The sequence below is a fragment of the Pezoporus flaviventris genome, unplaced genomic scaffold, assembly GCF_033815535.1.
Source record: "Pezoporus flaviventris isolate CSIRO_AGI_PZ_B2104156 unplaced genomic scaffold, CSIRO_AGI_Pfla_v1 ptg000127l, whole genome shotgun sequence".
In the NCBI taxonomy this organism is placed as follows: Eukaryota; Metazoa; Chordata; class Aves; order Psittaciformes; family Psittacidae; genus Pezoporus; species Pezoporus flaviventris.
Window position 1 is genome coordinate 1,296,433 of NW_026892675.1, and position 25,431 is coordinate 1,321,863.

General features: G+C 48.6%; 1 protein-coding gene and 1 pseudogene across 1 annotated transcript; both read right to left on the reverse strand.

The window, feature by feature from the left end:
- Positions 1–712: 712 nt before the first annotated feature.
- LOC133282545 (olfactory receptor 5J3-like) lies at positions 713–1,702 on the reverse strand (annotated as a pseudogene).
- A 3,356-nt stretch (positions 1,703–5,058) lies between these two features.
- On the reverse strand, positions 5,059–5,985 carry LOC133282528 (olfactory receptor 5AN6-like). Its single transcript, XM_061478537.1, has one exon. It carries the CDS (start codon positions 5,983–5,985, stop codon positions 5,059–5,061), a length of 927 nt encoding a protein of 308 aa, XP_061334521.1.
- Positions 5,986–25,431: the final 19,446 nt, after the last annotated feature.

Consider the following 25,431-nt stretch of genomic DNA (forward strand, 5'->3'; position numbering starts at 1 on the left):
AAACCAGATGTGAGATGAAGCCCACAGCAAGGAGGTAAGAAATAGGTGGCCTTTAAGCTCCCTCCAACCCACACTGTGCTGTGAAACCTCTTTGGCTGAGCTGGATGTTTGTGGTGGTAGGAAGGAAGGTGCAGGATGACAGACACAGCTGTGCTGCCTCCAGGCTGGGATGTTCTGGTCACACAGCGATTTAGCATCTTCCCAATGCTCAATCACAGCACATACCATGCTCATCCTCTGGCAGCTCAGTGGCTCTGCTTCTCCTCCCGTTTCCTTAATTTGCACTGCACATCCTTCTGGAAGCAAATGGGATTTTATGCATTTCCTTGCATTAGCCCAAAGTAAAGTGATGTTTTTCAGATATACGTCCTCAAAACCCTTCATCCCCCTTTGAACTTACCTCTGGATGAATCGCTGCTTGAATCAGTGCAACTTCTAAAGCTAAACTGAAGAGGGAAATTCCTCATGGGCTTATTTTTGCCACCTCCTATGATATCACATCTATTTCCCCCCCCCCCCCAAAAAACAAGAGATGACAAGAGAACATTTATCAGAGACCTACATTGAGGGGATGCTTAACATCACTGAGTCTCTGCAGAGTTTAAGGCATGGTTAGAATGTGCTGTACCTGCTCCTGTAAAGACATTCAGTTCCTTCCTCCTCCAGACAGCTGACACCAAATGAGTTAAAAAGGGAAAGATTAGGAGTTCTATCAACCAGCTGGGATCGGGTTGGTCAATGAGCAGCTCGCAATGAGGTTATTTGCTGTTGCTTTTCTAAGGGCATCTTTAACATCCTTGTTCCTCAAGCTGTAGATCAGAGGGTTGAGCATAGGGACAAGGAGGGTGTAAAACACAGCGGTGACTTTCTCTGTCTCCAGGGAGTACTTGGAAGCTGATTGCATGTGGCTGAGCCCAGCAGGGACGTAGAACAAGGTAACGGTCAGGAGGTGGGAGGCACAAGTAGAGAAGGCTTTGTGCCTTCCTTCAGCAGACCTAATCCTCAGGATGGACAAGAGGATGTATACATAGGAGGTGATGATGAGGATGAGCACAGACATGGAAATGCTCCCATGAAGAATTACAAGCAAAAGCTCATTGAGGTGGCTGTTGGAGCAGGAGAGCTTCAGCAAAGGGTTAGTGTCACAGAAGTAATGGTTGATGGTGTTTGGACCGCAGAAAGGCAACAGCAGCAAGCAACAGGTTTGGATTAGGGAGTTCAAAATACCCCCCCCCCCCCCATGTATGATGCAGCCACCAGCTGAACACAGACCCCCTGGGGCATGGAAACCGTGTAGAGCAGTGGGTTGCAGATGGCTACGTAGCGGTCATAAGCAATCACAGCCAGCAAGAGCACCTCTGTGGTCACAAACGTGAGGAAGAAGAAATGCTGCAGGAAGCAGGCAGGGTAAGAGATAGTTTTGTTTTCCACCAAGAAGGCAAGAAGCAGCTTTGGAGCAAAGACAGAGGAGTATCAAAGATCGACAACAGAGAGATTGCAGAGGAAGAAGTACATGGGGGTGTGCAGCTGGGGGCTTGTCTTGATCAGTGCCATCAGCCCAAGGTTGCCCGTATGAGTGATGAGATAAATCATGAAGAAGATTACAAAGAGGAGTCTGCAGCTTGGGCTCGCTTGTCAGGCCGAGGAGGATGGAGTGTGTCACTGCAGTGTGGTTGCCTTCAGCCCTGTTACTGTATTGCATGACAGCATCCCTGTGGGAAGGAGGAAAGAAGGAGTGAAATAGGGAAGAGCAATGCCATGTGGCTTGCATGTACTCTGTTAGGCTGGACATTAGAACAATAAAGATTTGATAGTTAAGGCAACATCTAACTGTGGTTCTTGGTGAATCTTCACAGGCAGAGAAACACATCCAAAAACCCTTCAGAAATCTCTTAATCATGAGGCTAAATCAGACCTTTTCCTTTTAAAAACCCAAACCCCATCTTGAACCATTTGAAAACTGGAGAAGAGCTGAAGAACTTGCAAACTTGTCATGACATTTCATTAAGGGGGCAGAAAAAGGGACTGTACATTCCATTTGCTCCATGAGAAAGACTGAAAACATCTGAGTGTTGTCCTGGGTTCAGCAGTAGCAGTCATGTTTCTCCTTTGTGCTAGCTGGTGCAGTGCTGTGTTTTGACTTCCAGCCTGGGAACAGTGCTGGTGATACCAATGTTTTCGGTTGTTGCTAAGTGATGTTTACCCTGACCAAGGACTTTGTGAGGCTCATGCTCTGCCAGGGAGGAGGGGAAGCTGTGAGGAAGCAGAGATGGGGCGCCTGACCCGGGCTAGCCAGGGAGGTATTCCATACCACAGCATGTCATGCCCGGGGTGGGGGGTAACTGGTAGTTACCCGGAAGGACACGGGCTTCCAGGTGGGACTCGTTTTCTTGGCCGGTGGTGTTGTATTCTCTTCCCTTGTTATCTTCTCTTATCATTGTTGTTGGTGGTGGTAGTGGTGGCGATTTGTGTTGTACATTGGTTGCTGGACTGTTCTTGTCTCAACTCGTGGGAGTTGCACTCATTCGATCCTCCTCCCCATCCCTCACAGGAGCAGGGAAGGGGAGAGCCCCAGTGGGGGGTGGGGGGGCCTCAATTGCTCTCAGCCCGGCACCACTCACTGGGAGTGAGTGAACAAGCTGTCTTCTGGCTAGGGTTTAAAACAAGACACTGGAAAACACGCTTCTCCTTAAACCAGGGCTACATTCTGTGCTGGGATGGACAAGAGTTTCTCTGGCTGCAGCCTGAGACCTGACAGTGACTGTGTATTGGAAAGAAAGTTGTTGTCCAAAGAGATTGTTACTTAAATATTACTTGAAATTAATATATTTTATTATTTAAATGTTATTAAACATAACAATAAACTTTATTTCAGGGTTCAGAGAGCAAAAGGGAGAAGCTGGTGGCTTTGCCCTGCTGGCATCAAACCAACTGGTATCTGAGCTCATGTTTTATATTAGCAAATGATTTCTGGTGTTATTTCTGGTTTTAAGGAAATATTAACTGATGTTTCCAAATATTTCAACTCCAGACCACAAGGTTTGGTCATGTGAAATGACAGAGGGGATATTGAGGTGAGCTATTAGGCAGAAATTGCTCCTTGTGAGGGTGCTGAGACACTGGCACAGGGTGCCCAGAGAAGCTGTGGCTGCCCCATCCCTGGCAGTGTTCAAGGCCAGGTTGGGCACAGGGGCTTGGAGCAAGCTGCTCCAGTGGAAGGGGTCCCTGCCCGTGGCAGGGGTTGGAGCTGGAGGAGCTTTAAGGTCCCTTCCAACCCAAACCTTTCCCTGATTCTATGATTTCAGGGACAGAGAAAGGATTAATGCAAGAATTAATGGTTTCACACTCTTTTTGACTTGATGCCATCTGAAAGTTCTCCATGTGCTTTATCTTGCAGATAAGGGTAAATCTGAGATTTCCTATTGTGAATTTGCAGCATGGGAAATTCCAGTTAGAAACAGAGGGTGGGGAAAAACCCCACTTTAAGAGCTGTCAAACACTGAAATAGGGGCCAGGGAGGGTGTGAAATCTCTGCTCCTGTTTGTCCCCAAGACTCAGCAGGAAAACAACTGTCATCTGGGTTAAATAATAACCAGGGAATTATCAGGAAGCTTTGGGAAGAAAGCAGGATTCAGCTGATTGACCCTGGGTGCCTGTTAGTTGTGTGTTGTTAAGAAATGAGCAAACACTTTGATCCTGGCTTGATTCAATTCAATCATGGAGCTTCTACCTCCAGCCTAGGTTATTGCATGTCTCCAGGATAGCCCTAAGGCTCAGCCATGGCTCCAGATTTTACCATGCTCCTGGCAGTGGCTGCAGGCCTATGGGCTGAAGTAATGGGATGGTTTATGTATGCAATGTGTGTCCATCACCCATCAGCTCTCTGCGCAGGAAGGCAACAGAAGAGACTTAAGTGCAGGCAATGCCATTCATGCAGGCTGCCATGGGCTGACACATAGGAGGTCTGAAGGCTGATGAGCAACACCACAGCTCCTGTGCTCTGTTGTGATCAGGCTGCCATGGAGATCATGGCTTCTATTGCTGCCAACAGGGGAATAGAAAGCAAAGGTGTGGATCAGGGGACAGGGGTTCCTTGATAGTATCTGCCCTTTGGTGAGGATTCATCACTATCACGTCTTAAAATGCTTTCAAAGTGCTTTCATTCATAACAGAGGTCACACAAGTACTATATTTCACTTAAATTCTTTGCTGTCTGAAATGAAATGAGGTGAATGGTGCTGGAAATCATTGAATGAGGTTTGTACATCAAAACCTAAAAATACTGCCTGCATGGCATCACACTTATTTGCTGTCATCTCTATTTCTCTTGCTAAAGGTGTTTTTGTCCTTTTCTTAAAGCTCTTAATGATTTTAACAACACCGTCAAGAAATGGAGTTTGATTCAGTGGAACGATAGAATTCACTCTCTGTTTATTCTCATTTGCCAAACAAAAGGGAGAGCAAAAAGGAAAAGAGCTCACCAAGTTCAGCCGTTCCACAGCACTGCCAAGGCCACCACTAACCCATGACACTGAAGCCTTGCCTATAGGTTTGTGAACACCTGCAGAACCGGTGCCTGCAGCCCTGCCCTGGGCAGCCTGTTCCAATGCCTGAGCACCCTCTGGGGCAGGAATTGTTCTTCAGCTCCATCTAAACCTGTCCTGGTGCAGCCTGAGGCCATTTCCCCTTGTCCCATCCCTTGTTCCCTGGGAGAAGAGCCCAGCCCCACCTGGCTCCATCCTCCTGTCGGGCAGGTGTAGAGAGAGATAAGGTCCCCCCTCATACTAAGATGAAGAGAAGTGCATGCTTGTAGTTGTCTACCTGTGTCTTGATTAGGTGAAATAAAATACTAATTAACCAATTAGTTGAAATTAACTACTAAATAGATTTATCAAAGTTTGGAGAGTGAAATTAGTTTTATTCTCAATCACATCAACCAGTGCATCGTGTAAGTCCGGGTGCAGAAGACCCCCAACATGTTGTCCATACCTAACCAAAACCCGAGCATCTCCCCCAGTATCTCTATTTTATTTGGCCCTAAACTTACAACATTCAATATCACTTTATTTTCAACAGTCTTCTCAGAGCCTCCTTCATCTCCTTATTCCTCAGGCTGTAGATCAAGGGGTTCAGAATGGGAGTCACCATGGTGTAGAGCACCAGAGCCCATTTATCTCCTCCTCTTGAGCTGTCTGAGCTGGGGAATAAATACATAAAAAAGGAAGCTCCATAGAAGATGCTGACAGTGGTGAGGTGGGACGTGCAGGTGGAGAAGGCTTTGCGCTTGCCCTCGGCTGAATTGATGCTCAGGATGGTGGCGATGATGGCCACGTAGGAGAGCAGGATAACCAGGATGCTGGACACACCAAAGAGAGATGCTGCAGTGGTCAGGATGATGTGGCTGAAGGTGGTGTCAGAGGTGGAGAGTGAGATGAGAGGGGAAATGTCACAAAAGAAGAGGTCGATGGTGCTGGAGCTGCAGAAGGACAGGGTGGACATGCTGATGGTCTGTCCCACACCATTGGTCAGCCCCACGAGGTATGAGCCAGTCACCAGCTGGAAACAGCACTTTGGGGACATGACAAGGGGGTACAGCAGGGGATGGCAAATGGCCACGTAACGGTCATAGGCCATTGCAGCCAGCAGGAAACATTCAGTTATCCCAAAGATATCATAGATGAAGACCTGAGCCACACACCCAGCATAAGCAATGCTCTTCTTCTCTGACACCAAGTCAACCAACATCTTGGGGGTGACGATGCTGGAAGAACAGAGGTCTACAAAGGCCAGATTGCCCAGGAAATAATACATGGGGGAGTGGAGGTGGGGGCTGGCCCTGATTAAGATGATGATGCCCAGGTTGCCCACAATGGTGACAAGGTAGGTGAGCAGGAAGAGCAGGAACAAGTAGACCTGAGTCACCGGGTCCTCTGTGAACCCTGCCAGGCTGAACTTGGTCACTTGGGTGCAATTGCTTTGTGCCATGGGCTGGATGGTGCCTTGTGTGTGAGCTCCTGGCTGGAGGTTTCTTCTCCAAGAGGCAGGGATGTCCCAGGTGGAAAAGCCTCTGTGTGGTGGGAGCTGCTCAGAGACAGTCCCACAGGATGGAAAGGGAAAGTTCAGGCACAGATCAATGAGGAACAGGTTGGTGAAAGTCCTGTGCCAGCACAGGTAGAACAAAGGGGTGCTCAAGCAGTTAAACACCATGGCACAACGTGGTGTGTGCTCCTCTGGCTCCCCTTGAGATGTTGATCAATGACCCCTGTGGAAAGCAGTGGGAAGGTTGCACACCCAGGTAGCTTTACCTTAGTGCTGCACTTCATTGCCTGCGTTAATGCTGAGCCTGGGGCTTGGAGACCATCTGGATCAACCTGGAACACAGAGAAACGTGATGTTTTCACAGTGCACAGTTGATCCTTCATCCTCTCATGGGCATTTGCCAACCACCTGCTTCTTCCCTCTCTGCTTCGGTTTCTTCCTAACTGGAACGAATTCCTGACCTATGGAAAGTACAGGTTGGACAGGGCAACCTGCTCTAGTGGAAGGTGTCTCTGGCCATCACAGGCGGTTGGAATTGAGTGAGATTTAAGGTCTCTTCCAACACAAACCATACTATGATCCTATGCAACCTTACACAGTGGTTAATATCAGTTTCCCCTCCCTCCTGACACACTTTGTCAGATCTAAAATCTTTTATTGGTTAACTTGTTCCTTGAGTCTCCAATAGAAGTGGGCAAACCCCAGAGCTCAGCAGTCTCTTCTCAAACACGTTTTTGGGGAAAAAAGTAATCTTTTCGAGCTGCCTCATCTCAGCAATGGGGAGCACCTGAATGTCCTGTACAGGAAAGCTTCTGGTGCTCATCCAGAAGCCCTTTCTGGTCAGTGAGGAGAGGAAGTCTCCTGAGTGTGTTCTCCACCTGGGTGATCTCCAAACCTGCCTTCTCAGCAGCAGCGTGGGGATCACACAGCACAAGCAGCTCCCTGGGAAGCCCAGAGCATCATCAAGCAGCCCAGGACCTTGCAGTAGGGCAGGAGATGAAGACAGGAGCTGCTGCTTGTTGCCAAGAGAGAACCACAGGACAATGATGGGCTGGAAGATGCTGCCCCTCACTTACATCTCAGCTCTGTCTCTGCTGCCCTCCTCATGCTCTCGGAGATGGATGTGAAGATGAACGTGCCTGGAGCTGTGCAGGGAGCCTGGGAATGAACCAGCATCAGCAAACCCCCTTCCTATTTCAAGTGACGTGAGGATGTGGGACTATGAATCTCTTTGTGCCCCAGGAGGTGACAAAGCCCAAAGCAGGTCATTATCTCTTCTCTGTGTTGATTAGTTTGGAGAAGAAATATACCCAGAGGAGATGACCTCAGCTTGAGCAAGCAACAGGGCTTTGGGCTCCCCTAGAGCAAACCACAGAACAACCCAACCTTTCAAATCCACTTTTGAAGCATTTCTGAGGCAGTTACAGCTTCACAAGGGCCATGGTTGACATTACCATGGCAGGAAGATGAGGGGAATCTCTCTAATGGGAGCTGGTACCAGGGTCCATCAGCAATCCCAGCACCACAGGCAATGAACCAGCTTTCCACCCATTTTCAGTTCCTTGTACTCAAACCAGAGCTCACAAGTTTGGCTGCAAAGGAGCCAACAGAAGATCGTGGTGAACCTTGCTAACGGTGAGGTAAATGCTGTCCTCTACTTCTTGTCCATGCAAACATCAATGCTCACATCACCCAAGGCACTCAGGTTGCTCAGGCGTGACTTGGCCTTGGTACCTCTGTGCTGGCTGCTCATGGTCACCCTCCTGTCCTTCCTCTGCCTGATGATGGCTTCCTGGGGAATTTGGTTCTTAATCTCATGGGGGACACAGGCAGCCCCAGTCCTTGTGCTCTCCCTGATGATGACATTCACCTTCTTCCACACTTCATGCTGGAAGCACAAGAGACAAAGGAGAGCCTGAGAGAGCGGTGCCCAAAAGTGGAAGGAAGGAGATAGGGAGGAACAGTGAGGAGTGTGGTAAAGGACTGAAATGGGCAGCACCAGGGGAAAAGGGCCCTTCTGAAGGGTGCTTTAGGGTTGCCCCTGTTGCTGGTGGCTCTGATGGATGCTCCCAAGCCCATCACAGAATCCCAGCCTGGTTTGTGTTGGAAAGGAACTTAAAGTTCCTCCAGCTCCAACCCCTGCCACAGGCAGGGACCCCTTCCACCGGAGCAGCTTGCTCCAAGCCCCTGTGTCCAACCTGCCCTTGAACACTGCTAGGGATGGGGCAGCCACAGCTTCTCTGGGCACCCTGTGCCAGCGCCTCAGCACCCTCCCAGGGAAGAGCTTCTGCCTAAGAGCTCATCTCAGTCTCCCCTCTGACAGGTTAAAGCCTTCATGGGGGTTGTGGGGAACCTCCTTCTACAGCCAAACATGAAAGGAAAGTGCATGTCACACGGATTCCCACCAGAGATCATCCGGATCCCCTGGCAGTGCACACTGGGAGCAAATCCCCACAATCTGGGCACCATTTTGGGTTCCAACCCCTTCCAGAGCCACATCCTCCCCTTTCCTTCTCTCTCCAGTCGTAAAACCAGGCATAGGAGCCTCAGGACACGGTGCGATGCTGCGGATGAGGCCCCTCCATCCTCCTCCTGTTGTCAACTCTGCCTCTCTCACCTCCTCATCTCCCTGTTCAATATCACGACCACAGCCACAGCCTGGCTGACAGTGGGAGATGAATGGGACTGAGTCAGTCCTCCAGGGCATGGGATATGTGTATGAATGTGTAGAGATGTGATGGATACAGGGGAGATGTGAGGAGATGGTCCCTCCTTGCTTTGCATCAGTCCTGGTCCCAAATCCTCTCACTGGTCACAGAGTCCCTGTGGCCACCCTGCAGCACATGGAGGGCAGAGGCTCTCTTCTCTGCTATGATGGCTATAGGAAGGATTTAAGCACTGATCCCAAAGAATTGAAAGCTGAGTCCCAGTTTGGAGCCAGCTCCATGCAGAGCATAGGGGGATTTCAGCCCTTGCCCAGTGCCTCCACCACCAGGGTACCACCAGTGGCAGAAGCCATCAGCATCCATATGAGAATGTCCCTTGTTTCCTGCAGAGCCCCAGCATCCTTCATCCTGCCCCATGGTGTGCAGTGAGGTGCTGGAGTTTGCAGTTTGAGGGGGACTATGGAGCAGCCCCTTTGCTCTCTGCCCCCTCCAGACTTTATCCCTGTGTCAGTGACCTCCCTGCACACATTCCTGGTCCCCAAGGCCATGGCTTCTCCCCATCCATCTCCTGCTGTCAGGCTGGGATTGAGCATGGAGGTGGGAGGTGTGGGACAAGATGGTGAGGTTCCGGGTGGCAGCACAGAGACAGGACCAGCATTTGGAATGGGTGCAAGGGGACAGGGGACCACATTGCACATTTCTCTTCCCTATTCCAGAGCTGCCGAGGCTCTGCACAAGCAGCCACAACGCTGTGGATGCTGCAACACTTCCCTGTGCTTTTTAATATCAGGTGTTGATGGCTGAGCTTATGGTACCCAGGGGGACTTTGACCAGGAGAGGGAGTCACAGCAACCCCTATGTCCCTTCAATCGGATGTATGACATCACCCTAATGAAACCAAGAGGAGAAGGAACATCAAACTTCATTTCAATTCACAGTTACCAGCTTTGAGGAAGAAATTAGCCACAATTATCCCAGGCTTCTTTTCCTCATGTAAAACACCAGTCAGCTTTATTGAGTTATAGCCTTGGTCACTGATAAATATCTGTTTTTCTCACAAGATTCTTGACCTTCTCCTTCAGCTCCAATACAATTCCTCACTCTTATCTGTGAGCTCTTTATTAATGCCTCTGGGGTGGGAGGGAAGAGGAAGTGTAGTTTTACATTTGCTTGCTGAAAAAGAGTCAGAGAAAAGGTTCCAAAAGATTCATTGCATTTGTTTGTGCCTTTCAAAGAGAAGTTGGTGGGAATCAAGATCTCAAGCTGCACCTTAAAATGTCAAGGGGAATCCCTCCCCAGGCTGCAGCTTCACAAGAGATTTCACTCCAAAGAAGAAATTGTAGATAATATAATTTGTAATACAAAATGATGAACTGTGCTGAGGCCACCCACTGTTAAGGACAATTTGGGCACATCAAAGGATCCTTGCATTTATTTTAAGTGTGTTTTACATTCATCTGAAGTGCCGTTCACTCAAATGGTGAGAGAAATGGAATTCCATCTGGAGATAAGCACCCACATCCCACGGCCATGCCAAGCTCATGCTAAAGTACACCAGGAAATCAAATAGTGGTTTTCATATAAAAGTTAAGCATGTGTCTAGTTTCCATGGATGAAAGACAATCCTGAACACACAATCAGTGATAACTGAGAGTTTTCTGGGTGTCAAGCCAAAACACACTGGTGTGGGAAAATCTTTCTTTTACCTGTTGTGAGTGGGAATTAACTTGTATTTGTAATGTATATGGATAGTGAACAGTCTCTTGTGTGTGCCCTGCTGAACAGCAACTTGATAGGAGATGTTGTCTTAAGGCAGGGGAAAAGTGGCTTCTGTCTTTGTGAATGAATGAGCTAGAATCAGTATTGATGGCTTGGCTTTGCGAGCAAACATTTGGGAAGGGCTTTAACCACGCTTACTACAAGCACGATGACCAAGGGCAAGTGGGATATCCGAATCTGGTTGGAAAAAAGGTTGCTTAGGCAATCAGGAAGTGTCCAACCACAACTGTCAACTCCTGATCTAATTCAAAGTACCCATGCTCTGGTCTGCCCATATGCAGCATTGAATCTGCAGCTTCCCATGCACCTTGTCACCTACTGTTTCGACCCTTGCCTGCCCATAGACAAGTGAGAGTGAGCCCTTCCAGACTCCTCAGTGGATTTTTTTAGGTGAAGCGCAGCTTGCGTAGAACTGGCCCCACCCTTTAAACCTGAGATTTAACTGCCACAACCTAGCTAGCTAGGACAGTGACAGCAAAGTCCACAGGTCGTAGGTTTTGTAAGAGTGTCCTTCTCTTTGATGGAAGACCATACAAGGCTAGGCAAGCTCCATCAGCCGGGGTTTGAAGACAGGAGTTTTCCTTCTCCTATGAGGAAAGCCTGTCTTCACTAATGAAGATTCGGAAAGACCTTTATCCATGCATTCTGAGCAAGACTGTCATCTCCTGGGTCAATCACAAGCGACCAATGACGCATCTAGGCAGGTTCTTAGAGGCGTTGTCATAAGCCCGCAGATGGTAGCCTCGCACCAGTGGCTCCTCAGACAAGTGCACGCACCAAGGGTATGAACCTGTGGTTCCTCTCGTACTGAGCAGGATTACTATTGCAACAACACACCATCAGTAGTGTAAAACTAACCTGTCTCACGATGGTCTAATCCCAGCTCATGCTCCCTATTAGTGGGTCGGCTCTTCCTATCATTGTGAAGCAGAATTCACCCATACCAGGTAGACAACAGAGGTCCTGCCCTGGAAGTCTAATATCATACTTGGTAAAGGAAAATTAAATAATGACCAGAGAAAAATACTGGGAAATAAGTTCCCCTTTCTACTCTATTTCTATCCCTGAGAAGAATAACTCCATTTTTACCCATGCAGGGACGTGGTCTGGATGGAGAGATACTGCCAGAGCAGTGAGCACTGGCTGCGCTGTTGGGGGCAGAAGGTGATGGTTTCTACTCTGCAGGAGCATAGGGACTGCCACAGGGGTTTGTTTCCTTAATCTCTTTAAACAGAGACAAAGGAGAACACCACAGTGTGTAGGGACCATCCCACAGTACCTGAGCGAGAGAAGTAGAGCAAGGACACAGAACAATGTCAACTGCAGCCAAGACTCCAGAGCATCAGGAAAGTTGGTGATGGTGAAGCAGATACAAGGCCAAGCCAAGTCAATCCCCTGGTCAGAATCCTGTCTAGCAACTGCTAAAAAGACCCTTGAGGAAACTTAGAGCAGAAAATGGATGACCTGGGGAATTACAGACCAGTCAGTTTGAGCGGGGGGGGGGGGGGGGAGATCAGCATCCAGGAACCTCAACTCAGAGCGACAAGAGCCACCGAGGGAGCCTCAAGTCCTCGACAGGACCTGCCCAGCAGCCGGCAGCTCAGCTGACGTGAGCAGCTGACTCACAGGGGGCGGAGCCTGAAGCAGCGGCACCAGCCTTGACTGGTTAAAAACCTGCCCCAGGGAGCGCGAGCGAACAGGAGTGTGACGAACAGAGCGGGTCGAGGCAGTTCGCGCGGGCAGGTGAGCAGGATGGTGAGCACTCATCGTATGAGCAGGGCCCGGTCAGGGAGCTCTGCTCTGGCTGCCCCGGCGGTGGCAGCGTAGGCACCCAGACAGGGCCGATGAGAGGGGAGGCTGCAGCGCAGAGCTCAGGGGGTAGAGACTGTCTGCACTGGTCTTGTGAGGGAATGGTGCACAATGGGCTGGGCGGCACTAGGTGCTCCCTGGTGGAGGTCCTCCTGCAGCAGGTGGCTGAGCTGGGGGATGCTGTTAATAGGCTGCGAGATGTCAGGGAATCGGAGAGGAAGCAGGAATGCTTGCTCCCAGCCCAAACTGTGCAGGGGCCTCCAGCTTCACCTCTAGGTCATGAAGGCAAGAAGGAGGCCGTTAACCTGGGAAGCTGGGAATTAGTGACAAAAAAACCCAACAAATAAAGTAGGAAAAGGACAATCAAAAGCAAGGGGCTTCCCCCTAAATCTGTTGTCCCCAGGCAGAACTGCTTTGCTGTCCTGCAGGGGGCTAATGAGAAAGAAACAGCCGGCTGATGCCCTGGTAAAGAAGATCTCTACTGGTGCTGCCAGGAAAAAGTGGTGGGTCATAGTAGTAGGGGACTCTACACTGAAAGGGACAGAAGCACTCGTCTGTCGGCCTGACCCTGTCTCAAGGGAGGTGTGTTGCCTACCAGGGGCATGGATCAGGGATGTGACAGAGAGGCTGCCTGCTCTAGTAAGTCCCATGGACTATTAACCACTTCTGGTGATACATGTGGGTGCTAGGGACATAGATAGTAGTAGCCTGGGGAACATAAAGAAGGACTACAGAGCCCTGGGAGAGGTGGTTAGGGGCTCTGGAGCTCAGGTGGTCTTTTCATCAATTCTCCAGGGTACAGGGGAGGACCTAAAAAAAGCCAGGAGGATTAGCCAGGTTAATAACTGGTTAAAAGGGTGGTGCCATGGTCAAGGGTTTGGGTGTCTTGAACATGGGACCCAAGTTTGTAGGCCAGGTCTAGTGGGGGCTGGTGGAGCTTGCCTGATGGTAAGGAAGGGAAAGAGCAGCTTTGGTAAGAGGCTTGCCAGACTGGTCAAGGAGGCTTTAAACTAGATGTTTTGGGGGAGGGGGCATCATTCCATCCCAACACACCCAGTCAGTGTCCAGCACCTATAATAAATGCTCGGAGCAGTGTAGAGATATCCCAGCTGCTCCAGCCAATGAGCCGGCTTCAGTTGGAGCTCGGCTCAGATGTCTCTATACAAATGCTTGTAGCATGGGGAACAAACAAGAGGAATTAGAGATGTGTGCATGTCTAGGGGGGTATGATATAATGGGAATCACAGAAACATGGTGGGATGGCTCCTATGACTGGAGTGTTGGAATGGAAGGTTACAGGCTCTTTAGAAAAGACAGGCCTGGCAGGCGGGGAGGGGGCATTGCCTTTTATGTTAGGGATAGGCTGGAGAGTATGGAACTGTGTCTGGGGGCAGGTGAGCAGTCCACAGAGAGTTGTGGGTCAGGGTTAAAGGGAATATAGCTATGGGAGACATTACTGTGGGGATCTGTTATAGACTGCCTGATCAAGGAGAACCTGCGGATGAAGCACTCTATAGGCAGATAGGAAAAGCCTCACGCTTGCAGGCCCTTGTTCTCACGGGTGACTTCAACCACCCTGACATCTGTTGGAAGGACAGTACGGCCCGGCACAAGCAGTCCAGGAGGTTCCTCGATTGTGTAGAAGACAACTTCCTTCTGCAAGTAATAGAGGAGCCGACAAGGAGAGGTGCCGTGCTTGACCTCGTTGGAAATGTGACGCTCCAGGGCAGTCTTGGGTGCAGGGATCATGAGATGCTCGAATTTGAGATCCTCAGGACAGTGAGAAGAGCGTGCAGCAAGCTCACTGCCCTGGACTTCAAAAGAGCAGAATTTGGCCTCTTCAGGAACCTGCTTAGTAAGGTTCCATGGGATACAGCCCTAGAGGGCAGGGGGGCCCAAGACTGTTGGTTGATATTCAAGGATCACCTGGTGCAAGCTCAGGAGTGTTGCATCCCAACCAGAAGGAAGTGCAGCAGGAGGGCCAGGAGACCTCCTTGGATGGATAAGGAGCTCCTGAGGAAAACTGAAATGAAAAAAGAGGCTTATAATAAGTGGAAACAAGGACAGGTGGCATGGGAAAAGTACAGGGATATTGTCCGGGAAGCTAGGGACCAAGTTAGAATTAAACTTAGCTAGAGGTATTAAAGATAACAAGAAGGGATTCTACAGGTACATAGCAAATAAAAAACAGACTAGAGAGAATGTAGCCCCCCTCAGGAAGCTCTCAGGAGAACTGGCTACACAGGATTTGGAGAAGGCTGAGGTTCTGAATGACTTCTTTGCTTCAGTCTTCACTGGCAAAGGCTCTGACCACACCACCCAAGTCTTGAAAGGCAGATGCAGGGACTGTAAGAATGAAGACCTTGCGCCCACTGTAGGAGAGGATCTGGTTCGAGACCATCTTAAAAATCTGAATGTGCACAAGTCCATGGGTCTTGATGAGATCCATCTGAGGGTCCTGAAGGAGCTGGCGAATGAAGTTGAAAGTCGCTGGCCGTCATGTTTGGGAAATTATGGCAGTCAGGTGAAGTTCCCGATGACTGGAAAAAGGGAAATATAACCCCCATTTTGAAGAAGGGGAAAATGGATGACCCGGGGGATTACAGAGCAGTCAGTCTCACCTCTGTGCCTGGCAACATCTTGGAGCAGGTTCTCCTGGAAGTCATGCTAAGACACATGAAAATCAACAAGGTGCTTGGTGACAGCCAGCAGGGCTTCACTGAGGGGAAATCCTGCCTGACCAATTTGGTGGCCTTCTGTGATGGGGCTACAGAACTGATGGACAGGGGTAGAGCAGTTGATGGCATCTACCTGGACTTGTGCAAAGCGTTCGACGCTGTCCCACACGACATCCTTGTCTCTAAATTGGAGAGACATCAATTTGATGGATGGACCACTCGGTGGATAAAGAACTGGCTGGATGGCCGCACACAAAGAGTTGTGGTCAATGGCTCAATGTCCGGCTGGAGACCAGTAACGAGTGGTGTCCCTCAGGGATCGGTGTTGGGACCAGTCTTGTTTAACATCTTTGTCGCTGACATGGACAGTGGGATTGAGTGTGCCCTCAGCAAGTTTGCCGATGACACCGAGCTGTGTGGTTCGGTTGATACTCTGGAGGGAAGGAATGCCATCCAGAGGGACCTTGACATGCTTGTGAGGTGGGCTGATGCCAACCCCGTGAGGTTTAACCATGCCAAGTGCAAGGTCCTACACCTGGGTGGGAGCAGTCCCAGGCACAGCTACAGGTTGGGCAGAGAAGAGATTCAAAGCAGCCCTGTGGAGAAGGACTTGGGGGTGCTGATGAGAAAATGAACATGAGCCGGCTTCAGTGTGCGCTTGCAGCCCAGAAAGCAACCGTATCCTGGGCTGCATCCAAAGGAGCATGACCAGCAGGTTGAAGGAGGTGATCCTGCCCCTCTACTCTGCTCCTGTGAGACCTCACCTGGAGTATTGTGTGCAATTCTGGTGTCCTCAACATAAAAAGGACATGGAACTGTTGGAACAAGTCCAGAGAAGGGCCACGAGGATGATCAGGGGACTGGAGCACCTCCCGTATGAAGACAGGCTGAGGAAGTTGGGGCTGTTCAGCCTGGAGAAGAGACCTCATAGCAGCCATCCAGTATCTGAAGGGGGCCTATAGGGATGCTGGGGAGGGACTCTTCATTAGGGACTGTAGTGACAGGGCAAGGGGTAACGGGTTAAAACTGAAACAGGGGAAGTTTAGGTTGGATATAAGAAGGAAATTCTTTCCTGTTAGGGTGGTGAGGCACTGGAATGGGTTGCCCAGGGAGGTTGTGAATGCTCCATCCCTGGCAGTGTTCAAGGCCAGGTTGGACGAGGCATTGGGTGATATGATTTAGCGTAAGGTGTCCCTGCCCACAGCAGGGGGGCTGGAACTAGATGATCTTAAGGTCCTTTCCAACCCTAACGATTCTATGATTCTATTATTTCTATGGTTTTCCCCACTCAAGGTCAGGAAGGTGTTGGCAGGCTGCTCCTCACAACTCTGAGACTAAGAAATGAACTGGTCATCATGTTCTGTAGGTAATAGAATGCTGTTGGCTGTATTTGAGGGGATTCATAGAATCCCAGCCTGGTTTGGCTTGGAAGGGAGCTTAAAGCTCATCCAGCTCCAATCCCAACCCCTTCCACTGGAGCAGCTTGCTCCAAGCCCCTGTGTCCAACCTTGCCTTAAGCACTGCCAGGGATGGGGCAGCCACAACTTCTCTGGGCACCCTGTGCCAGCGCATCAGCACCCTCACAGGGAAGAGCTTCTGCCTAAGAGCTCATCTCAGTCTCCCCTCTGACAGGTTAAAGCCTTCATGGGGATTACGGGGAACCTCCTTCTACAGCCAAACATGAAAGGAAAGTGCATGTCACATGGATTCCCACCAGAGATCATCCGGATCCCCTGGCAGTGCACACTGGGAGCAAACCCCCACAGTCTGGGCATCATTTTGGGTTCCAATTCTTTCCAGAGCCACATGCTCCCCTTTCCTTCTCTCTCCAGCAGTAAAACCATTCACAGGAGCCGCAGGACACTGTGCGATGTTGCAGATGAGCATCCGCCATCCTCCTCCTGCTGTCAGCTCTGCCACTCTCACCTCCTCATCTCCCTGCTCAATACCAGCCCTGCAGCCACAGCAGGAGATGGATGGGGCTGAGCCTGCTCCGCAGGGCATGGGATATGTGTATGGATGTGGTGGACATAGGGGGGTGTGCACGGAGATGGTCCCTCCTTGCTTTGCATCAGTCCTGGTTCCAAATCCTCGCACTGCTCACACTGCCCTCGTGGCCACCCTGCAGGACATGGGGGGCAGAGGCTCTCCTCTCCGCTATGATGGACATAAGAAGGATTTAAGCACTGATCCCTAAGAAGTTAGAGCTGAGTCCCAGTTTGGAGCCAGCTGCATGCAGAGCAGGGATGGATTTCAGCCCTTGCCCTGTGCCTCCATCACCAGGGCACCAGGAGGGGCAGAAGCCATCAGCAACCCTATGAGAATGTCTCCCATTTCCTGCAGAGTGCCAGCATCCTTCATCCTGCCCCATGGTGTGCAGTGAGGTGCTGGAGTTTGCAGTTTGAAAGAATGCAGGTTTTAAGTCTTAATGCAGGTTTTAAACTACCACCTGGAGATGCTGACAGCTTTGGAAGATATTTTTGACAGGCTAGCAAGGAGCCAGGTAATAATGTTAAGTGTAGATCAGAAAAGACCAAGACATAGGGGAAAAAAGTAACCACTAAGGGCAATAAAAGAGTGTAGATAAATCAGATTGTCTGTGGTCTTGTTGCACAAACAAGTCGTAGGAAGAAAGTAAGACCTAGAAATGGTTCCAAACCAAGCCTGGAAGCCTAAGGAAGAGGCTGGGGAAGCCAAAGTGCTTGGTAAAAGTGAAGCTCTGGTGTCCTCTGTCACAAAACCAGCAGATAAGCATCATACCAAAGATACTTCCAAACCAAAGTGTTGCCAATCTACTGAAGACTGAAAGTCTAATGTTGTACCTGGTAAAGGAAAAGGCACTAAGGAAAAGATAACAACACTTGAATGTAAGGATCAATTTGTTTCTCTGCTTTTCACCACTGAAAAACTACCTCCTAATTTGCTCATGTAGGACATGTTCTGGATGGAAAATGACTGTCAGAGCAGTGAGCTCTGGCTGGGCTGTCAGGTGCAGAGGGTGATGGGTTCTACTGTGCAGGAGCCTGGGGTCTGCCACAGGGGTTTGTCTCCTTTATCTGTCTAAACAGAACCAAAGGAGAACACCCTGGTGTGCAGGGACCATCTCACGGTACCTGAGCAAGAGAAGCAGGGCAGGAACAGAGACATGGACCAAGTTCAACTAAAGCTCCAGAGCATCAGGAAAGCTGGTGATGAGGAGGCAGATTCAAGACCAAACCAAGTCAGGTCGAGTTAATCCCTTGTTCAGGATCAGGTGAAAAAATTGCAAGGAAGATATATGAGAAATCCTAGATGGCCACCAAAAGACTGCATAGGTGTGCTGAACTCCTACTAAACTGGAAACCAGAACTGCTCTAGTAAAGCTCAATCTTCCTGTTCTGAGCTTAAATAGAGATGAGGGAACAACAGGAAGATGGTGGGGTTGGAGCCCCAGCTGAGGCTGGTCAGGGAGATAAAGTCCTATTAGTTCAGCCTGGGACAATTCCTCCCTGCCTCAAAATGCCTGTTTTTCATCTTTGAATACAGTGGAAGTCCAGAGGCACCTGCTCAGCTGTTGGACATCCAGGCACTACATGTGGGTAACCCCATTTGGGCTGGAAAACTGGTTTCACCCTCCACAGAGGAGCATCAGCAGCTCCAGAGATGGAGTCACTTGCTCTTCATGTCCCTTTTGAGAACTGTGTGCAAGATCTGGAATGTCTCTAAACCCATTTTCATTGTGTCAGTATGTTCAGACCAAAACATTTGCATGGTCCACAAGTGTGTAGGAAGCATCCTATGAGCTGCCTGTAACTGCTGCTGTGCAGCTGTTCTCAGGCACGGCTCATACACTCCACATCTCTCAGATGCCCAAGCACCACAATGCCTTTCAGAGGTGATTTCACACCCTTTGCTTTTCCTTCTTTTTGTTTTTCTCTGGCAAAACATGAGCAGCCCTGGAGGCTTCCTCCCAGGAGAGCACAGGCAACTGTATTTACAGCCTCAGCACCACAAGCTGGGCTCTTGGAGTCTGGCAGGAGCTCACCTGTCTTCACATCAGGTGCTTAACAGAGCTGATGCTGGCACATAGATGTTCTCTGCTGCGTTGGGGATAAATCCTTGGCTCCAATCACTCGGTGGCAGAGGGATGGCACAAGAGGTAACACCAACACAAAGCAGAGCCTCGCCTGCACTGAGGCAGTGGGCTTGTGTCTGCATGTTCTTGCATCCTCTTTGGTAAAGCTGTGTCAGAAAACAGCCTTACCAATGTGGGTTTTCTTTATAAGAAGAAGGAGTAATGTCTGATGCAGGTTGTGTTTCCTTTGCATAGGCAGCTAAAGCAGATGCACTAATTTGTTCAAGTGTTAAATGAGGAGGAATCTTACTTTGTTATAAAGAAATAAAAATTTCAGATTGACAACAGAATATAATCACTAACAAATCAGAATTTGGAATCAGCGCGTTTTAAATATCAACTCTGTTTTTAAGGAAGCAAATTAGTGCCCATGGGTTTAGGATGGTTTATTGTCCATTTAACCAATGTTAATGTTATCTGTTGTTAATGATCTCAAATAGTTTGATAAATGTGATTTGGTGACATGAATGATAATTAGAAGTCAAGGCAATACACCTAGAGGACATTAATGTCTAAAATAGGATTTCACTGGGACTGGGACTTTCTCTTGCTCCAGGTTTACATTCACTGCTATGAGGTCCCCGTGAGGTGTCTTCCAGCACAAATTGCTGCCAAACCGAAAGTGAATAAAGATCTGAGTCTTTCAGCATACCTGAAAACACACGTGTTTGAATAAATCCATAGTTTTATGTTATCCCAGCAACAAGTGCCATTTGTTGCTTCTACGTGCTCCCTGTCCTATTGAAAGTACCACAAGTGAAAAACATATATATAATGTGGGATAGAAAATACAGTAAACTATATTAATTCCACCAAAACGTCAAAGTTAAACTAGTGACTGAGTGTAGTTAGATCCACTCCTGAATATCTCTTTTTAATCAGTGTGATGTTTTAATTCCTTTTGTCTCAGCAGGTAACACCTGGTCATGGGAGGAAATCACACACAGACTGAATTCATCCTGTTGGGAATTACAGACAGCCCATATGCACAGACTCCTCTTTTTCTCTTGTTTCTATTGATTTACATTGTCAATCTGGTGGGAAACTTCAGCATTATCACATTGGTTTGGGTTTCTCCCAGCCTCCACACCCCCATGTACTTCTTCCTCACCCATTTTGCCTTCACTGACATCTGCTATTCCACAGTCATCTCCCCCAGGATGCTGGCAGACCTGTTATCAGAGGACAAAACCATTTCTTTTCTTGGCTGCATGATGCAGTTCCTCAGCTTCACTTTCTTTGGCAGTGCTGAGTGTCACCTCCTGGCCATGATGGCCTATGACCGGCACGTTGCTATCTGCCAGCCCCTGCTTTATGTGACCATCATCTCCAGCCGTGTCTGCTGGCAGCTGGTAGCATCATCCTACCTATTTGCCTTCCTCAGTGCCATCATCTACACATGGTGTGTGTTTGGAGGTTCCCTCTGTGGTCCCAACTGCATCAACCACTTCTTCTGCGACATCATCCCTGTGCTAAAGCTCATGTGCTCTGACACCCACATCAGTGAGATGGTCATCTTTGCCCTCATCACCATCAATGCGGTGTGTGCAAGTGCGGTCATTTTTCTCTCCTACATCTCTATCATCCGCACCGTGCTGAGGATGGGCTCAGCACAGAGCAGGGCCAGAGCCTCCCACACCTGTGCCTCCCATTTGACTGCTGTTGCCTTATTCTTTGGGACAGCATTCTTCATGTACCTACAACGTCCATCTAGCCACAGGACCCTGGATAAGTTGGCCTCCATCTTCTACTCCGTGGTTACCCCCATGCTCAACCCCTTCATCTACAGCCTGAGGAACAGGGAGGTGAAGCTGGCTCTGGCGAGGTGCGGGAGAAGGTTCTTAAATGGCTGGCAACATAGAAGAGTTCTGTCATCTAGGACATGAACAGCTCATCCTAACTGAAGAAGACTGCGATGCACTAAAACAACGATATTTTCCACTAACCCTCATGACTTTATTTACGTTCTTCCACAATTCCTGCTCAGAAGCCAGTGACAGTATTGAATGAGAAAGAGACCCAGCCATCACATCTTCCTTGGAAGGAAATCATTAGGAGGGGAACCTCAAACTTCAATTCACTTTGCAGGCACCATCCTGGAGGTAGAAATTACCTTCAATTATCCCAGGCCTCTTTCCCTCACAGGAAACACCAATCAGCTTTACTGAGTTACAACTTTTGTCACTGAAAAAGTTGTCTTTTTCTTGCATGATTCTTGACCTTGTCCTTCAGCTCCAATAAAATTCCTCCCTCTTACCTGCGAGTTCTTTACCTGCTGCTGGGGTGGGAGGGAAGAGGCAGTGTAGTTTTACATTTGCTTGCTGAAAAAGAGTCAGAGAAAAGGTTCCAAAAGATTCATTGCATTTGTTTGTGCCTTTCAAAGAGAAGAAGCGGGTGGGAGTCCAGGTCTCAAGATGCGCCTTTGAATATGAATTCCTCCCCAGGCTGCAGCTTCACAATAAATTTCACTTCAAAGAAGAAATTTTAGACAATATAATTCAAATCAATGGATCCTCCCATTCAATTTAAGTGGAGTTTTACATTCATTTGCAGTGCTCTTTACTTAAATGGTGAGATAAATGGAATTCCAGGTAGAGATCTGCACCCACATCCCATGTCTATGCCCAGTTTGTTCTAATGCATACCAGGAAAATCAAATGGTGTATTTCACTTACCAATGAAGCCTGTGGCACATTTCCATAGATGAAAGGCAATCCTGAACACAGAATCGATGGTAACTTAGAGCTGTCTGGGTCTGAAAGAAGCCAAAACGCACTGATGTCGGAGAATGTATCTTTACTGGTTGTGACTGCACATTAACCTATGTTTAGGAGGTATGTGGGTGATGAACAGTCTCTTTCATGATCTTTAGCTGTGGAAGAGCATTTTGACACAGCTAGTAAGAAGCTCAAAGCTGAATGTCCAGTGTAATTCTAAAGAGACCAAGAGGCAGGGCAAGAACTCTACAGACAATAAGGTAAAGCAGGTAAATCAGACTGTCTGTGGTCTTCTGGCACAAGTCAGCTGTAGAAACAAAGCAAGACTTAGAAGTGGTTCAAAACAAAGTCTGGAGGCCTAAGGAATACCGTAGGGAAATAATACACCTTGGCATCAAGTGAAGCTCTGATGTCCTGTCACAAACCCAGCAGATTTCGACAAAGCTACTTCCAAAGCAAAGTGTTATCAAACTACTGAAGAGCATAAGTCAAATATTACCTATGTTAAAGGAGGACACAGTAAGGACCAGAGAATAATACTTGAATATAAGGAGGGAAGCCCAAGATGGAGATATGTCCTGGGTTCAGCAGTAGCAGTCATGTTTTTCCTTTGTGGTAGCTGGTGCAGTGCTGTGTTTTGACTTCCAGCCTGGGAACAGTGTTGGTGAAACACTGTTTCACCAGTGATGTTTACCCTGACCAAGGACTCTGTGAGGCTCATGCTCTGCCAGGGAGGAGGGGAAGCCAGGAGGAAGCAGAGATGGGGCACCTGACCCGGGCTAGCTGGGGAGGTATTCCATACCACAGCACATCATGCCCGGGGTGGGGGGTAACCGGGAGTTACCCGGAAGGACACGGGCTTCCAGGTGGGACTCATTTCTTGGCCGGTGGTATCGTATTCTCTTCCCTTGTTATTTTCCCTTATCATTGTTGTAGTTGATAGTAGCGGTGGTGATTTGTTGCTGGACTGTTCTTGTCTCAACCCGTAGGAGTTGCACTCTTTCGATCCTCCTCCCTGTTCCTTCGGGAGCAGGGAAGGGGAGAGCCCTGCTGGGGGGGTGGGGGGGGGGGGCCTCGATTGTTGTCAGCCCGGCACCACTCACTGGGAGTGAGTGAACAAGTTGCCTGACTGGGTTTAAACCACGACAAGATAAGACAAGACACGTCAGGCCACATCAATTCCCCTGGTCAGAATCAACTCCAGCAATTGCTATGCAAGTCCATAAACAAGCCTAGGTCACCATCAAAGGATTCCATACGTGTATACACCATCCACAAAAATCAAAACCACAACTCCTCTAAAAAAGCTCAGCCTCCAGGGAATGAGCTCAAATAGAGACTGGGGGGCAAAAGAGTGGGGATGGAACACCAGCTGAGGCTGTTCAGGGGAATACAGGCCTGTTAGGTCACAATGGGACAATTCCTCCCTGCCTCAAAATGCCTGTTTTTCACCCTTGAATACAGTGGAAGTCCAGAGGCACCAGCTCAGCTGTTGGACATCCCGGTACTACATGCGGATAACCTCACTGGAGCTGGAAAACTGGGCTCTCAAGTGTCCACAAAGGGACAGCAGCAGTTCCAGAGATGGAGTCACTTGTGCGTCATATCCCATTTGGGAACCTTCTGCAAGATCTAGAATGTCTCTAAACCCATATTCATTGTGTCAGCAAGTTCAGACCAGAGCCTTTTGCATGGTCCCCAAGTATGTAGGAAGCATCCTATGAGCAGCTCATCACTGCTGCTCTGCAGCTATGCTCAGGTTTGGCTCATCCACACCAAGTCTTTCAGATTCCCAAGCACCACAATGCCTTTCAGAGGTGATTTCACACCCTTTGCTTTTCCTTCTCTTTGTTTTCCTCTGGTAAATCATGAGCAGCCCTGGAGGCTTCCTCCCAGGAGAGCACAGGCAACTGTATTTACAGCCCCAGCACCACAAGCTGGGCTCTTGGAGTCTGGCAGGAGCTCCCCTCTCTTCACATCAGGTGCTTAACAGAGCTGATGCTGGCACGTCGATGTTCTCTGCTGCATTGGAGATAAACCCTTGGCTCCCATCACTCGGTGGCAGAAGGAGGGCACAGGAGGTAACACCAGCACAAAGCAGAGCCTCCCCTACACTGAAGCAGTGGGACTGCTTCTGCATGTTCTCGTATCCCTTTTTTTGGGAGCTATATCAGAAAGTAGCCTTACCAATGTGTGTTTTCTTTATCAGAAGAGGGAGCAATGGCTTATGCAGGTTGTGTTTCTTTTACATAGGCAGCTAAAGCAAGATGAACTGATTTATTCTTGTTTTGTTATAAAGAAATGCAGCATTTCAGATTGTCAGCAGTATGTCATCACTAACAAATCAGCCTTTGGAATCAACCTGTTTTAACATCAAGTACTTTTGAAAGCAAGCAACTTAATGCCCATGGGTTTAGGGTGTTTCAGCATGCTGGAGCTCAGAAACTTATAAATTATGTATTTATCCATGGGAATGTTGTCTGTTGTGAATGATCTCAAATATTCTGATAAATGTGATCTGGTGACTGGAATGATAACTAAAAGCCAAGGGAAAAATGTCTGGAGGTCATTCATGTGTAAGCTGGGATTTCGCTGGGAATGTGACTTTTCCTTGCTTCAGGTTTACGTTTACTCCTATGAGGTTCCTCTGAGGTGTCTTCTAACACAAATTGCCTCTAATCTTAAGGTGATTGAAGATCTGATTTTTTCCAAATATAAAGAACAGATATCTGTGAATAAATCCAGAGTTTTAATTGTCCAAGCATAAAAATCTGAAAAATGGTATTTGCTGCTTCAATATGCTCTTTGATCTTTTTGAAATATCTCAACCTAAAACCATGAAGTACATAAAATTGGGGTGAAAAAATGTAGTAGTATATACCAAAATGTATAGTTTAAACGGTCACCGATTAGAGTTAGCATGGTCCAAATCTGAATCTCCATTTTTGATCAGTTTGATGTTTCCCTTCCTTTTCCCTCAGCAGGTAACACCTGGTCATGGGAGGAAATCACACGCAGACTAAATTCATCCTGTTGGGAATTACAGACAGCCCACGTCTGCAGACCCCTCTTTTTATCTTTTTTCTATTGATTTACATTGTCACTATTTTGGGGAACGTTGGCATTATCATCTTGGTTCGGGTGTTTTCCAGCCTCCACACCCCCATGTACTTCTTCCACACCCATTTTGCTTTCACTGACATCTGCTGTTCCACAGTCATCTCCCCGAGGATGCTGGCAGACCTGTTATCAGAGGACAAAACCATTTCTTTCTCTGGCTGCATGATGCAGCTCCTCACCTTTGCCTTCTTTGCTACTATTGAGTGTCACCTCCTCGCCGTGATGGCCTATGACCGGCACGTTGCTATCTGCCAGCCCCTGCTTTATGTGACCATCATCTCCAGCTGTGTCTGCTGGCAGCTGGTAGCATCATCCTACCTATTCGCCTTCCTCACTGCCATCATCTGCACATGGTGTGTGTTCGGAGGTTCCTTCTGCAGTCCCAACCGCATCGACCACTTCTTCTGTGAGCTTTTCCCTGTGCTAAAGCTCGTGTGCTCCGACACGCACAGCAGTGAGATGGTCATCTTTGCCTTCATCACCGTCAATGCAGTGTGTGCAAGTGTGGT

Excerpts from the sequence above, each read along its gene's own strand:
- LOC133282528 (XM_061478537.1), bottom strand. The coding sequence starts at position 5,985 with ATGGCACAAAGCAATTGCACCCAAGTGACCAAGTTCAGCCTGGCAGGG.